The sequence below is a fragment of the Acanthochromis polyacanthus genome, chromosome 22 (assembly GCF_021347895.1).
Source record: "Acanthochromis polyacanthus isolate Apoly-LR-REF ecotype Palm Island chromosome 22, KAUST_Apoly_ChrSc, whole genome shotgun sequence".
Lineage (NCBI taxonomy): Eukaryota > Metazoa > Chordata > Actinopteri > Pomacentridae > Acanthochromis > Acanthochromis polyacanthus.
The window spans coordinates 7,151,687-7,168,425 of NC_067134.1; the positions used below are offsets into that span (position 1 = coordinate 7,151,687).

Genomic DNA, 16,739 nt, shown 5'->3' on the forward strand with positions numbered 1-16,739 from the left:
TTAACTTCGACAGCTGGTGGCTGGCTGGTGTCCAGCAGGGCGGCGCCTCCACATCTGGACCTTACCTGAGCAGCAGGGAGGGACGAGGAGCTGCAGCTCTTCCTGAACAACACCTCCTCCACCTTCACCTCCTCCTCTTCCTCCTCCTCTTCCTCCTCATCGCCACGGCAGCAGCTCAGCCACCGACACACGCCCTCCATCTCCTTTCTTCTTCTTCTTCTTTGCTCATTCTGGGTTCTTCCTCCAGTCTCATGTGTCTCACATGGTTCAGGACGAGCAAACAGAGTCCCATGACCTCCTCCTCCTCCTCCTCCTCCTCCTCCTCCTCCTCAGACAGAACATCTCTGTTCTCCACTGATGAAGGTCTGCTGTCCTCTTGTGGTCGCTGACTGTAACTGCAGCTCTTCATCCTCAGTAATCACATGAAAAGTCTGTTTGTTTCTGATTTGACCTCCTCCTCTTCCTCCTCCTCCTTCTACCTATTAAATGTTTGACCTGAAAGTTGACTTTAAGATCAGGTCTAAATCCAGATGAAAACTTTTGACTTAAAGTTACTTTTATTCAACCAGCGAACTGGCACAGGCTTCTCCTAAAAGATAATAAGACAATGTACAAGAGCCATCATTATGGACAAAATAATTTCTCAGCTTCTATTTACATTTAAAATTATTCATATTATTATTAAATTATTCTGTCACAGTCTTTGGGAAAGCCAAGGTTCCATACCATTCCAAACAGTCCAAACTGTTCTAAAGCATCCTAATTACCCTGATTCATTGGGAACAGCTGTTTTAATAAAGTCAACAGAAGAAAAACAGCAGCTGTCTGCAGCTGGTCTGTGGACAGTCATGGCTAAGGTAAAGGAGCTCAGTGAGGACCTGAGGCTGAACATTGTGGCTGCTCACAAGTCAGGAAAGGACTACAAGACCATATCCAGATGTTTTAAAGTTCCAGTGGTTACAGTGCAAAGTATTATTAAAAGTACAAGGCGTTCCACACTGGAACATCTCAGAGGACGTGGTGGGAAGCCAGAAGTGACACCTGTGCTGACCAGGAGGACAGTGACAGAAGTGAAAAAGGATCCAAGGATCTCCATCAAGGCCATCCTGGGGAATGTGGGTCCTGCTGGTGGAAGCATCTCCATTAAACAAAAATGTAACAGTTTGGCCACAATGATGTAGTCTTCATCTGGCAAAAGAAAGGAGAAACCTCAACCCTAAGAACACCATCCTCACTGTCCACCATGGTGGTAGAACATCATGCTGTGGGGGTGTTTGTCAGCCAGCGGACCAGGGAACCTGACCACAGTAAACAGCACCATGAAAAAGAAGAAAACAACAACATCCAACGGTCTGCAGAGAAACTTTGGACACCTGTGAGGGAGCTGATGAAGCATCCCCTCACTACGGTAAAGCTGCATGAACTGAAAGACTGATACAGGAAGTTACTTTGGGTTTTGTTATGTTTTATTTTGAAATCCTTCTAACTTCTCCCTCTGAGTTCTGTTTCCAGGGAGCGTGTTCATGAAGTGCACACTTGGAGATGCACCCAGGGGTGGCGCACCTGGATTTGATCAGTGATTAGGTCATACCAGGCAGTCCAGATAGAGAGGGGGGGAGTTGTTAGTGTTTTTTTTTTCTTCAGATTTTTGTTTAGTTAATTCTTTGGTTTATTATTGATTTCATTTTCCTGTATAGTTCTGTGCATGTTGTGGGTAGTCTTACTGAGTGTATTAGCCAGGTAAATCTGGTGGGGGAGATGGGTTTGGTGTGAGGAGATGGTGGGAATGGTATGATCTAGAATGATTAGGTGGCAGGTGTGTGTCGAGAAGAGGGGTCAGGCGTGTGCTCTGCTGAAAGGAATGCTGCCACATGTTTTCCATGTATCGTTTGTTGCCTCTTCATGATCTTTTACTGTGAATTTTGATAGGATTAATTAAAATAAACTTAAAAATATCAGAGCTCTGAAGAAAAAGAACTCTGGTCTGCTGTGGCTCTTTTACCGTCACACTCCATAACTCAACACCACTTGGCATTTCCATCAGGTTTGTGAGGTTCCAACATCTGAAACCTTACAACACCACTGGACATTTCAGCACGACAACGACCCAAAACACAGATAAAGCAGTGAAGAAACAGTTAGTAGTCAAAAACATGAACGTTGTGGAGCGACCCAGCCAGAGTTCTGACTGGAATCCAGCTGAGAGTCTGTGGAGGGAGGTAGAGATCAGAGTGATGGTAGACCGTCCATCCTGAAGGAGGTGGAGCTCATCACAGAAGATGAATGGACAAAAATACCAGTGGAGACACAATGCACGAAGCTGGTCCGCAACTATAGGAAATGTCTGATCAGAGCCAATAAAGGCTATTCTGTTGATTATTGAGAAAAGTATGAATAATTTTGGAGATAACACTTTTGTTTTTTCCACAATGATAGCTCTTTTCTTTACTTATATATATTTAGCATATTGAAATAAATGTAATCAGCTGATCAGACTCCGTCACGTTCACGGCAGCAGCTTCACAGTAACGGTACCTACGTTACCGTAGTAACGCTGTAGTATCGGACAGAGGCTGTGTGTGTGTGTGTGTGTGTGTGTGTGTGTGTGTGTTGCAGCAGCTGCTGCAGCCCTCGTGCACAGCGCCCCTCTCGCACTGCCTGCTGCGCATGCGCACTGAGACACCAAACCGACCGTCCGCTGCAGGCCCGGCAGGAGGAGAGAGACTGAGAGAGAGAGGGGGGTACCGGGGAGCGGGAACGGTAACGGCGGCGGTAACGGTGACGTGATGTGATGCGATGCCGCGCGGGATCACGGTAACGTAAGAGCAGCAGCTTCATCAGCGGAGGAGGAAGAGGAGGAGGAGGAGGAGGACCGACGAGCGGAGCCCCGGAGGATGCTGCACTGATCGGTACCGTCCGAACACCGCCCCGGGAGCCCGCAACCACCGGAGCACCGCCGCAGGGATGGACGGCTAGAGGCCCGGGAGGAGGCGGCGGCGGCGGCGGCGGCGGCGGAGGAGGAGGAGGAGGAGGCGCACCGGATCGAGCGACGGTACATAACGGAGGAGAGCGCGCGAGGAGGAGGAGGGAGGATGAATCCGGTGGATGGAGGAGGAGAACCGGGCCCGGACGGCCTGGCGACGGCAGGTAGGGCGCGTGTGTCCGTGCGTGCTGCGCGTGCGTGTGTGTGTGGAAGCTGCTGTCGCCATGATGCCTCCACATCCGCCCATTGACTCAGAGAGAGAGAGAGAGAGAGAGAGTGTGTGTGTGTGTGTGTGTGTGTGTGTGTGTGTGTGTGTGTGTGTGTGTGTGTGTGTGTGTGTGTGTGTTGGGGGTGGAGGGTCCGACCGACCGAGAAGGATTGTGGGAAACAAAAAGGCCCCACTCTGCTTGAGCATGTATGTGATGTAATGTGATGTAGCAGTCATTATCCAGCGGTGGGGTGGAGGGTGGCGCTGGAGGGTCGGGGTGCCCCTGGGGATGGGGGTCCGTGGGGGTGGAGGGGTCCCTGAGGGTCGGTGGGCCCTCAGGGTTAGTGTGTCCCCATTAGCCCTGGTGTCCCCTCTACGTCGGTGTCCACCAGAAACACCTCAGGATCCACTGAGACGCTCCGTTCCTCCATCTTGGGAGCTAAAAGTTTGATTGAGGTCAAACAGCATCACAGCTGGTGTCTGTTTAGGGCAGAAGATGTCAGAAAAAATCCTCGAATACCCCAAAACAATCACCGAAAAAACAGAAATTAACATTTTGTCTCAAAAATGACAAAATTCCGAGTTCTGGTTGGTTTCTCTGTGTTTAGTAAAAGAGAAATTAGATCCAGAAGATCACTTACAGTCGCTGAAAACATCCACAAGCAGGATCTGAAAATAACAGAAAACAGTGGTTTAAAATGACAACAGAGAAAATAGAATCAGAAAACAACACAGAATGACAGAAGAAAAGCAAAAGAAAGCAGCGTCTGCAGCTGAAAACAGAATATCAGCATAAAACAGTGGGGAAAAAACAACAGAATACTGAAAAATACTGCCTCAGAAAGCAGTACAAAACAGTGACTGAAAATGACAGGAAACAGCAACAGTGAAAGAGATTTTTACCCGAAAACAACAGAAAACTGTGACTGAAAATGACGAATAATGAAAAATGGCATCAGAAAAGGGATAGAAACAACAACAGAAAACAAAACTGTGACTGAAAACAACAGACAACAAATATGAACTTTAAAGAGTGGATAAAAAGGATAGAAAATACTGATTGGACACAACAAAAAACCACAACTGAATCTATTGAAAATGTCCTAACAAGCGACTGGAAACGATGAAACTTTGGTAAACAGTGACTTAAAATGGCGTAAACAGAAAACAGCATCAAAAAACAACATAAAATAACGAAAGTAGTTATATAAACAAGGTCTGAAAATGACTGAAAAGACAGAAAATGCAAACAGAAAACAGTGGAGAAAGATGACAGGAAACATGATTGACAACTAAAGTAAACCTCAACACTAAACAGAAAGTACTGCCTGAAAATGACAAAAAGTGAAGAAGGCTATCAGAAAATGACAAAAAAAAAAGCAGCAGAAAATAGCAGCTGAAAACAAAACTGTGACTGAAAATGACAACAGAAAGTGAGACAGTATAGACAAAAATATCAACTTAAAACAATGGAAGGAAACGACAAAAAACAGGACTGAAAATGACTTAAAAGACAGAAAATAGAAACAGAAAACAGTGGAGGAAGACGACAGAAATGTACAACCAACAATGACAGGAAACAGTGGGTAAAAATGACAGGAAACAGTGGGTAAAAATGACAGGAAATAGAGGATAAAAATTACAGGAAATAGAGGGTAAAAATGACAGGAAACAGAGGGTAAAAATGACAGGAAACAGAGGATAAAAATTACAGGAAATAGAGGGTAAAAATGACAGGAAACAGTGGGTAAAAATGACAGGAAATAGAGGATAAAAATTACAGGAAATAGAGGGTAAAAATGACAGGAAACAGAGGGTAAAAATGACAGGAAATAGAGGGTAAAAATGACAGGAAATAGAGGGTAAAAATGACAGGAAACAGAGGGTAAAAATGACAGGAAATAGAGGGTAAAAATGACAGGAAATAGAGGGTAAAAATGACAGGAAACAGAGGGTAAAATGACAGGAAATAGAGGGTAAAAATGACAGGAAATAGAGGATAAAAATGACAGGAAACAGAGGGTAAAATGACAGGAAACAGAGGGTAAAAATGACAGGAAATAGAGGGTAAAAATGACAGGAAACAGTGGGTAAAATGACAGGAAATAGAGGATAAAAATTACAGGAAATAGAGGGTAAAAATGACAGGAAACAGAGGGTAAAAATGACAGGAAATAGAGGGTAAAAATGACAGGAAACAGAGGGTAAAAATGACAGGAAATAGAGGGTAAAAATGACAGGAAATAGAGGGTAAAAATGACAGGAAACAGAGGGTAAAAATGACAGGAAATAGAGGGTAAAATGACAGGAAACAGAGGGTAAAATGACAGGAAATAGAGGGTAAAAATGACAGGAAATAGAGGATAAAAATGACCAGGAAACAGAGGGTAAAATGACAGGAAACAGAGGATAAAAATGACAGGAAATAGAGGGTAAAAATGACAGGAAATAGTGGGTAAAAATGTCAGGAAACAGAGGGTAAAAATGACAGGGAATAGAGGGTAAAAATGTCAGGAAACAGAGGGTAAAAATGACAGGAAACAGAGGGTAAAAACAGGAAACAGAGGGTAAAATGACAAGAAATAGAGGGTAAAAATGTCAGGAAACAGTGGGTAAAAATGACAGGAAATAGAGGGTAAAAATGACAGGAAACAGAGGGTAAAAATGTCAGGAAACAGTGGGTAAAAATGACAGGAAATAGAGGGTAAAAACAGCAAACAGAGGGTAAAATGACAAGAAATAGAGGGTAAAAGCGACAGCTGACATCTATTTTGTTGTTCCAGTTAAATGTGCTGCGACGTGGAAAACACCGGGAGGTTTTACAATCATGTGACCTGACAACCTGACAGATGTTCTGCTGATAGCATGAAGAAAATCTGCAACGAGACGGAACCTGAAGACGTCTGCAGAGTTTAAAATCACATGTAGAGATCTAAAAAACCCAATAAAATATCCAGGATTAATGAGAGAAGAGACCCAAACAAAAGCTCTAATCTAATCAGAAGATTAGGATCGACTGATGATGTCTGATCCTCAAGAAGACGGATTGAGCTTTAACTTAGCTTTAACATTTAACTGGAGCTGACAGACTTTTACTGTGAAAGAGCCGACAGACCTTTACTGTGAAGGAGCTTAGAGACTTTTATTGTGAAGGAGCTGTATAGCAGCTTACTGTAGACCTTTAAGTGATTAAAAATGAAAGTTTTTACAAAAAACAGCAACTAAAAACAACAGATGTTTTATAAGTACCCTGTAGTATAAGTACTGAAACTGCTTGGGGAGGATCTTAGTATTGAATGTACTGTAAGTACTTTCTCATAAAGTACTTGTAGTACAGCGCTGAGGTCCCTCCCCAGGCAGTTTCACCACCAGGGTCAGTATGACGGTTGTTGTTTGGTTAATTCAGGAGTTGAAGCTAAAATGATGCTAGCTATGTTTTGCTAGCATTGAGCCTCACATGGTAGTTTTTCTGAGGTAGTTTTTAATCCCTTCTAGTTGACCAAAGGTTCAAACCGCCCAAGAACTTATTGATCCATGTTGCTAGTTTTTGTTGAACCAACAGCAGGTAATCCGTTAGCTTGGCGATCACTAATTATTATTTTTCAGTTAGAGGTGATTAGTGATTCTGATATTTACTGGTTTCAGCCTCTCAGAAGTGCTTTTTATTGTCAGTAAATACTGAAACTGCCTGGTGAGGGATCTAAATGTGGAACTAGTTGACGAGCAGAGCGAATGAATACGTCGTCACATTTTCATTCAGTGTTTTTGTGTCTTAGATCAGGAGAGTCCAACTCATCTTAGTCCAGGTTCCACATTCAGCTCAGTCTGATCTCCAGTGGACCGGACCAGTAAAACCCGTAAAACCAGTAAAACCACAGCATGATAACCTACAAATAAACACAACTCCAAAACCAGAAACGAGACACAAAACAGCAAAAGTAAGAAACAAAATGACAAAAAAAATGGACAAATGATGGAAAACAAAACAAAATAGGGACAAAAAATAGACAAAAAAGACATGACAAAAAATTACACAAATGATACTGAGACAAAAAACGATAAAGTGAGAAACAAAATGACAAAACAATAGAACAAAGATACAAACAACACAAGCAAAACAATAACAGGAGATAACAAAGACAGTACACAAAAAACAAATAAAGCAAAACGTCATTACAAAAAAGTAAACAAAAAACACAAGCGAGACAAAAATGAGACACAAAATGACAAAAACACGAGACGGACAACAATAATCAGAGAAAATACAAAAAAACAACAAAAAAAACCCAAAATAACAAAAGAACAATGAACAATACTGATTACTCTACAGTTCTTTATGCTGATTGGTTTATGTGGGCAGTTGTTGTGATGTGTTGCTTGGTAAAGAAACAGAAGTGATGCTAGCTATTTGCTAGCATTGAGCCCCACATGGTAGTATTTATATCCCCACAATCTCGTTAAATACATTGATTGTATAGTGACAATAGAGGATATTCTATTCTATTCTATTCTTTGGGGTGGTTCTTCTGGTTGACCAAAGGTTCCAACTACCCTAAAACCTAATAAACCCTAAAAACCACCAATCACAGCTTCCAAAGCCCAGGGGGACTCATCCAGGTTTTGTTGAACCAACAGCCAGTAATCGACTAAAAGGCCTCTAATTAATTTCATTACAGTTACAGACGATTAGCGGTTCTGATATTTACGGGTTCCAGCCTCTCAGAAGTGATGACCTTTCATTACCTGATGTGATGTTTTGCTGGTTTTGCACTCCTGATTGGTCAAATAGTCAAACAGTTATTAGTTTATCATCTATGGAGGCTTCCTGGTTGGATTTGTTATTTCTCAGTTGGAAAAGTGTCTCCTGGTAATCCGTCATTAATCAGTCCGGGTCGGTGGAGGGCGACGCCAGCAGGAGGCGGTTCAGGTTTCACTTTTACTGCCTGTTTCCAGGTTTTCTCCCTGTCGAGCTGCTAATGTGACGTGTTTAATGCCCTCAGTAAATGTGTGCGTCGGATTAGCTTCCTCCCGCTGAGCACAATGATCCCACACACACTTTGTTCTGCTCCGAGCTTTGTGAGGACCTCGCTGACGTGACGTCTTCAGCCCTAAACCTGGTTCCAACAGAGTCAGGGTTTAACTGAAAGATCTGTCAGATCAACTCCTCAAGCCTGATTGGATCATTCTGGTGTAGTTTGTAGTACTAGAGGTTAAATATAGTATTAGAGGGTAAATGTAACATTAGAGAGTAAATGTAGTATTAGAGGGTAAATGTAGCATTAGAGGGTAAATGTAGCATTAGAGAGTAAATGTAGCATTAGAGGGTAAATGTAGCATTAGAGAGTAAATGTAGTATTAGAGGGTAAATGTAACATTAGAGGGTAAATGTAGCATTAGAGGGTAAATGTAGTATTAGAGGGTAAATGTAGCATTAGAGAGTAAATGTAGCATTAGAGGGTAAATGTAGCATTAGAGGGTAAATGTAGCATTAGAGGGTAAATGTAGCATTAGAGGGTAAATGTAGTATTAGAGGGTAAATGTAGCATTAGAGAGTAAATGTAGCATTAGAGGGTAAATGTAGCATTAGAGAGTAAATGTAGTATCAGAGGGTAAATGTAGCATCAGAGAGTAAATGTAACATTAGAGAGTAAATGTAGCATTAGAGGGTAAATGTAGCATTAGAGAGTAAATGTAGTATTAGAGGGTAAATGTAACATTAGAGGGTAAATGTAGTATTAGAGGGTAAATGTAACATTAGAGGGTAAATGTAGCATCAGAGAGTAAATGTAACATTAGAGGGTAAATGTAGTATTAGAGGGTAAATGTAGTATTAAAGGGTAAATGTAGTATTAGAGGGTAAATGGAGCATTAGAGGATAAATGTAGTATTCGAGGGTAAATGTAGTACTAGACAGTCCCTCCAGTATTTCGTGGCAGCTTTTCTAAAAAATTGCGATAAAAGTTGTGATGTTTTAAGCTTATTTGTTGTGATGATAATTAAACTTGTGTGGGAAACAGTGAGAATTGCTAAAAAGCTGCATTTTCTCCAGCTTGTAGAACATGTTTCAACGCTGTAATTGACAATATCTATTCCGAAATTAATTATTTAACGTTCTAACCCATTTCCACCAAAGCTGGCACACCACAGTGGGAAATTAGCAGCAGCCAGATACTGGTTTAACATGAAGTGGTTGGTAGATTTGCAGCACAAAATGCTAATTTACTATTGAATTAATCACATTTGTACATACAGTATCTGTCAGTGGTTTAAAAAGTTCATTTCACTTCCTGGCACACACGTGTACACGCACACAGGGTCACGGCTTGTCACGTCAATTAACAAGAAGAGAGCGCAGTCCTCCACCAAGACTGTTGATTACCTGACCACGCGCTGAACACAGGTGTGTGTTCTGCATGTGTTCATATATCACGGGACCTAAATATGTAGCAGGCAACTGGAATTGATGGGACTCAGAGACACCCCCACAATTTAATCAGTTGTTCCTTGTGTCATTTCCGATACGTCCACAGTGGTAGATTTGTTGTAGGATCACAATCATGTGATCGTCAGCAGGCCGCTGAGGTAGCATTCACTTGTTGCCATGGTTACCATGCCGCTATCAGACACCGTCCCACTATGACTCCTTAACAAATCCGTGGATCCAAACTTTAAGCCGTATCACTGCTGAAGTCTAATCGTTTGGTCCTTGTGTCATTTCTGACCGACCCTGAAAACTTCATTTAAATCTCTGAGTCTGTTTCTGAGTGATGTTGGTAACAGAGGAAGGATTCACACACGCTGATCGTCACATCACTCTGCCGTGTTCTTTGGTGGAATAATTAATCTAATTTACCTTCATTCTTTCAGTGCTCTAACGGATCTGGATGCAACAGTTTCCATCATGGTGATTTATGTGGTCTGTTGTCTGATCATTTGAGCAGCTCTAATATGTTAAAAAAAAGTGTTTATCGATCAATGATTTTTTTTCCTTTTTTTTGTATTCCACCACAATATTGCAGTTTAGCTCCGCTTTGGTGAAGAACATCAGTGAATTAATTGTTTATTACGGTCTTCAGCAGTAATTTTTGGTGGTAAATGAGAGACATTAGTATCGCACATGTCTGCATCATCAAACCATAAACAGGAAGTGAATTCGGTGACATACGTGCATTACGTTTGCGCTGGGAGCTGCTATGATTGGTGGAACTCACAGGAGGCGGGCCAAAATTGTACGAAAGTTGCAATGATAGGACAAAATTGCAAGGCCGTGCAAAATTTGCGGAGATCGGTTGATTTTGCTTTAATTCGTGCGATCGCAACATTGCGAATTCCTGGAGGGACTGACTAGAAGCTAAATGTAGCATTAGAGGGTAAATGTAGCATTAGAGGGTAAATGTAGCATTACAGGGTAAATGTAGCATTAGAGGATAAATGTAGCATTAGAGGGTAAATGTAGTATTAGAGGGTAAATGTAGTATTAGAGGGTAAATGTAGCATTAGAGGGTAAATGTAGTATTACAGGGTAAATGTAGCATTAGAGGGTAAATGTAGTGTTAGAGGCTAAATGTAGTGTTAGAGGCTAAATGTAGCATTAGAGGGTAAATGTAGTGTTACAGGGTAAATGTAGCATTACAGGGTAAATGTAGCATTAGAGGGTAAATGTAGTGTTAGAGGCTAAATGTAGTGTTAGAGGCTAAATGTAGTATTAGAGGGTAAATGTAGTACTAGATGGTAGGATATACTGCAGTAAACCTGTTTTCTCACCATGATGTCAGTAAATGCAGATCAGCTGTAGTTCCTGGTTGTTCCACCAGGTGGTGACTCTTCCTGTTTAATCCTGTAGAGACCAGAGGAGGCGTCACTACAGTTCATGTTAAAGCAGTCCAATGAATGGAGGTCTTATTGGTGGTTCAGCTTCCTGGGGAGGGACCTCAGGACTGCATGATATGTACCTGATAAATAAGTACCTAAAAAGAAGCCTAAGTCCCCATCTCCAGACTGTTTTTCGCCACCAGTTACTCTGTGGTTTGACATAAAGTTGATTGGTTCAGTCTAACATTACAAACCTCCATAGCTCTATGTCCTACCTAGAACTGGACGTAGATCCAGTAACTACCATTCGTTGATGTTTTGTTCCATTTGCAGTTAATGTCAGGGTTAAAACTTCTTCCACCCAGACTGGACTCCACCCTGCAGCTGAACATCTCCTCCGTCTGTTGCAGGTTCTGGTAAAGCCGAGAGTGTCCGGGCAGTTGACGTCCTGACGGTGCTCAGAGAGAAAGTGGCCTTTGTGTCGGGTAAAGAAAGTCAAACACTGTGATGATGTTTAGCCTTTTTAGCCACGTTTGGTCCTGACGTGGCCCAGTTAACTGTTCCATGTGTTCTCTAGGCGGACGGGACAAACGAGGCGGACCAATCCTGACCTTCCCTGCCAGGACCAATCATGATCGAATAAAACAGGAGGACCTCAGCCGACTGGTCACCTACCTGTCCACCATACCCAGGTACGACTACATGAAGAACCAACCCCGGAAGTTCATCAGACATGTTTCTGATTCATTTTCTGTCAACAAAATGTCAAAGTGACATCATCAGATTTATTTTTTGTTTGAAACCAGCAAATATTTGGCTTTTCAGCTGAAAGAACCCTCTGAACTCCAAGTAGTTTCTACGCATGTCTTTGCTATTGGCTCATTTTATCTCACTATGGACTCCTTGTTGGTTAAAATGAATCCACAGTGGGTTAAAATGAGTCCACAGTGGGTTAAAGCTGCTGTCCGGAGTTTGAATCGCAGCGTCTCCCAAAACACTGTTGGTCCCTCCCTCTGATTTCGCCCCTTTATTTGTGCATGCGCTCAGTACATGAGAGGAGTGCCCGGAGTGCTGCAGCATCTCGCCTGTTTTGCTGTTTCCCCCTCTTCTACATTTAGTACATTTAGTAAATAATAAAGGAATTACGTTAGAATTCTGTATTGAGTCTAACTTGTCCTAATACCAAAATAACATGAATCTGCTAGGACGAACGAGTAAAGTTTCAATATGTGATTACACTCGTGTATCCCTCTGGATGACGTTGTTTATCAAACTTAGTGCATTTACGCGTGTATATGTGTTACATTGTTTATTTATTTCTATCTAGAGTTCAGAATTGCATGACTCCTCTGACGAAGAGTATGTCCCAGACGCCCCAACATCTTCCTCCAGAGGTCGGGTATCTAAACGAAGCCGTCAGGCGGACTATGGAGGCCGTGGTCGGGGAGCGACGCGAGCACCCCGACCACGGCATCTAAACGAAGCCGTCAGGCGGGCTATGGAGGCCGTGGTCGGGGAGCGACGCGAGCACCCCGACCACGGCATCTAAACGAAGCCGTCAGGCGGGCTATGGAGGCCGTGGTCGGGGAGCGACGCGAGCACCCCGAGCCAAAAAACGTCCTGCAGTCTCTTGGCCTGACAAGCCGTGGGATTGGTAACTTTTCTGGAAGTTGCTGATCCCTGATGCTCTCTCCTCCACAAGCAAAACAAATGTGCGCGCGGTTGCGTAGTGCGTAGCTCGCCCACCTCTGCATGGGCTTGCTTGCTGTGCGCGTAACCGTTGATTGACAGCATGACAAAGCTGAAGCTCGAACTAGATTGGTCGGCAGCGACCGGCGCTTTTTGGAATAACATGGGGGTCTATGAGAGGAAGGCGGAGCTCAGGAATAAATTTTCATATCGCGTTATACTAACATTATATTATAGCATCGAACTAGACTAACACATTTAAGCTTTGTTAAAAAATGATACATAAATTGAAAACAAACGGAAACTCCGGACAGCAGCTTTAAAATGAGTCCACAGTGGGTTAAAAATGAGTCCACAGTGGGTTAAAATTAATCCACAGTGGGTTAAAATGATCGACAGTGAGTTAAAATGATCCATAGTGGGTTAAAATGATCCACAGTGGGTTAAAATGAGTTCACTGTGAGTTGAAATGAGTCCACAGTGGGTTAATATTAATCCACAGTGGGTTAAAATGAATCCACAGTAGGTTAAAATGTATCCCCAGTGAGTTAAATGAGTCCACAGTGGGTTAATATGAATCCACAGTGGGTTAAAATGTATCCACCGTGAATTAAATGAGTCCACAGTGGGTTGAAATGATCTACAGTGGGTTAAAATGAATCCACAGTAGGTTAAAATGAGTCCACAGTGAGTTAAAATGAGTCCACAGTGGGTTAAAATGAGATGCCTATTAGCTGCTTGGGGTTAGTGGTTACTGGTTGTAACTTTAGGAAACTACTCTTTGTTAAATCAAGTCTTACAGCCTGTTTACATTTAGTCAACTTTACAACTTGTGGAATGACTTGATGCATTTTGAGTTGACACAGATAAGTTATCAGACTGAACAAGCTGTCCATCCGTCTGCAGCGAGGACGTTCGAGCTCGTGGCTTCACCGTGGTGGTGGACATGCGCGGCAGTAAGTGGGACAGCGTGAAGCCGGTGCTGCGGACGCTGCAGGAGTCCTTCTCCTCCAACATCCACACAGCACTGCTCATCAAACCCGACACCTTCTGGCAGAAACACAAGACCAACCTGGGCAGCGCCAAGCTCAGCTTCGAGGTACGAACTGCTGCTAACCATCAGCCGCTAACTGCTAGCTGAGTGCCGCTAACCGCTAGCTGAGTGCCGCTAACCGCTAGCTGAGTGCCGCTAACCGCTAGCTGAGTGCTGCTAACCACTAGCTGAGTGTTGCCTACCGCTAGCCGCTAGCTCTGTATCCTGTAGCCCCTCAGTGAAGTGTCTCTGTCCTCAGACCAGCCTGGTGTCGGTGGAGGGCCTCTCTCGGCTTGTCGACCCCTCACAGCTGACCTCGGACCTCGGCGGCTCGCTGGAGTACGACCATGTGGAGTGGACCGAGCTGCGTCTGGGTCTGGAGGAGTTCTCAGGCGCTGCCACGCAGCTGCTGGCTCAGCTGGAGCAGCTGGAGGCTGGGCTGAACCGCATTCCAGAACCACAGGACGTCGACGAGGCCCGCAAGTGAGTATTCCATAAATTAATTAATTCAATCGGACTGAGCCATGGGGCGGCATGGCTCAGTGGGTAGAGTGGCCGTCTTCTAACTGGAAGGTTGCCGGTTCGATCCTCGACCTGTCGAGCTCATATGTCGAGGTGTCCCTGAGCAAGACACCGAACCCCTAATTGCTCCTGGTGGGTTGCGGTTAGCGCCTTGCATGGCACCTTCCGCATCAGTGTGTGAATGGGTGAATGTGACGTATCATGTAGAGCGCTTTGGATAAAAGCGCTATATAAATACAACCATTTACCATTTATTACCATCAAATTATTGCAATAATTGACCTCAATAATTAGGACATAAATGAACCGATCAGGCAGCAGATGAAGGACAGTAAATGTAGATCAGCTGTAGTTCCTGGTTGTTCCAGCAGGTGGAGACTCTTCCTGTTTAATCCTGTAGAGACCAGAGGAGGCGTCTCTCAGACTACAGTTCATGTTAAAGCAGAGAGCATTGTGGGAGTTTAGCAGCAATACGCACAATGACAGAGACTAATGAGACAGTTAAAGGTTCCCAGTCGGAGCCTAAATAATGTCTCTGTCGATTAAACGTGTCGTTCAGCAGACTCACTAATGTTCGTATTTTCCGTGCAGACTGCTCGAGGAACACGGTCGCCTCCGTAACACCATCGCCACCGCCCCGGTCGACGCTCTCGACCGAGAGGGGCGGAGCTTGCTCCAACGCATGCGCCTCGGCCCCTCCCATGGCGATGCCCCCAATGAAGGCAGCCACGGCAGCTGGCTGTCGGGCGGGGCGGACTTCCAGAGCGTGGCGCCAAAGGTTTCGTCTCTGCTGGACCGGCTGCAGGCGGCTCGCAGCCACCTGCTGCAGAGCTGGGGCGACCGGAAGCTGCACCTGGACCAGGCGCTGCAGCTGCACCTGTTTGAACAGGACGCCACCAAGGTGAGGCTCGCTGCTCCAGGTCCACCGGTCTCCGGTAGTCATTGTCTGACCGTCTCTTCTTGTCTCAGATGTCCGAGTGGATCGCCCACAGTAAGGAGCTGTTCGTGCAGAGTCTGGCGGAGGTCGGTCAGAACCACCAGCACGCCATCGACCTCCAGACACAACACCAGCACTTCACCGCCAACTGTATGGTAAGCCTCTGTCCGTCCACGGTCTTTAGGTCTTTAGGCAGGGTCTGACTGAAGGAACCGCACAGTAGAACTACTTTTAGGGCCGTTCCTTATTTCAAACTGCCTGGTGAGGAGGTGTTTTTTCTTTACCCACAAATCATATTATTCAGGAGCTGTTAAACCATCGTATGACTCAGTGTGTTCATGGTGGCTAAACTACCTGGGGAGGGATCAGTACTGCATTACAAGCACTTACTTATAAAGTTCTATCTGCCTCGGGGATGAGCCACAAGTATTTATGATCACCCAAAAGTCACGACTCACCACCAGCTAATGGATCATAAAACCAAAGATTTTGATGTTAAACTACCAGGTGAGATCTCAGGGTCTTAAACTACCTGGTGAGGGCTCAGGGTGTTAAACTACCAGGTGAGGTCTTAGGATGTTAAACTACCTGGTGAGGTCTCAGGGTGTTAAACTACCAGGTGAGGTCTGAGGGTGTTAAACTACCAGGTGAGGTCTCAGGGTGTTAAACTACCGGGTGAGGTCTCAGGATGTTAAAGTACCTAGTGAGGTTTCAGGGTGTTAAACTACCTGGTGAGGTTTCAGGGTGTTAAACTACCTGGTGAGGTTTCAGGGTGTTAAACTACCTGGTAAGGTCTCAGGGTGTTAAACTACCAGGTGAGGTCTCAGGATGTTAAAGTACCTAGTGAGGTTTCAGGGTGTTAAACTACCTGGTGAGGTTTCAGGGTGTTAAACTACCTGGTGAGGTCTGAGGGTATTAAACTACCGGGTGAGGTCTCAGGATGATTAACTACCTGGTGAGGTTTCATTGTGTAAAACTACCAGGTGAGGTCTCAGGATGTTAAAGTACCTGGTGAGGTCTCAGGGTGTTAAACTACCTGGTGAGGTCTCAGGGTGTTAAACTACCTGGCGAGGTCTGAGGGTGTTAAACTACCAGGTGAGGTCTCAGGATGATTAACCACCTGGTGAGGACTGAGGGCGTTAAACTACCTGGTGAGTCCTGAGGGTGTTAAACTACCTGGTGAGTCCTGAGGGTGTTAAACTACCTGGTGAGGTCTCAGGATGTTAAAGTACCTGGTGAGGTTTCAGGGTGTTAAACTACCAGGTGAGGTCTCAGGGTGTTAAACTACCTGGTGAGGTCTCAGGGTGTTAAACTACCTGGCGAGGTCTGAGGGTGTTAAACTACCAGGTGAGGTCTCAGGATGATTAACCACCTGGTGAGGACTGAGGGCGTTAAACTACCTGGTGAGTCCTGAGGGTGTTAAACTACCTGGTGAGTCCTGAGGGTGTTAAACTACCTGGTGAGGTCTCAGGATGTTAAAGTACCTGGTGAGGTTTCAGGGTGTTAAACTACCAGGTGAGGTCTCAGGGTGTTAAACTACCTGGTGAGGTCTCAG

The 16,739-nt window shown here is 44.4% G+C and overlaps 2 protein-coding genes across 3 annotated transcripts in view; one reads left to right on the plus strand and one right to left on the minus strand.

Moving 5' to 3' along the window:
- The window catches only part of LOC110946926 (cyclin-dependent kinase 15-like), a 151,638-nt gene extending 149,081 nt beyond the window's left edge, over nt 1–2,557 (minus strand). The window contains 1 exon segment of the mRNA XM_051941986.1: nt 66–2,557. Within this exon segment, the coding sequence (XP_051797946.1) occupies nt 66–200 (135 nt within the window). The 5' untranslated portion in view covers nt 201–2,557.
- Nucleotides 2,558–2,816: 259 nt separating this feature from the next.
- The window catches only part of LOC110967823 (kalirin-like), a 66,813-nt gene continuing 52,890 nt past the window's right edge, over nt 2,817–16,739 (plus strand). For both annotated transcript variants that reach the window (XM_051941931.1, XM_051941932.1), the window contains exons 1-7: nt 2,817–3,147; nt 11,414–11,488; nt 11,581–11,695; nt 13,599–13,791; nt 13,985–14,208; nt 14,839–15,148; nt 15,217–15,339. In XM_051941931.1, the coding sequence (XP_051797891.1) occupies nt 3,093–3,147; nt 11,414–11,488; nt 11,581–11,695; nt 13,599–13,791; nt 13,985–14,208; nt 14,839–15,148; nt 15,217–15,339 (1,095 nt within the window). In that variant the 5' untranslated portion in view covers nt 2,817–3,092. The remainder of the gene's footprint in view (nt 3,148–11,413; nt 11,489–11,580; nt 11,696–13,598; nt 13,792–13,984; nt 14,209–14,838; nt 15,149–15,216; nt 15,340–16,739) is intronic.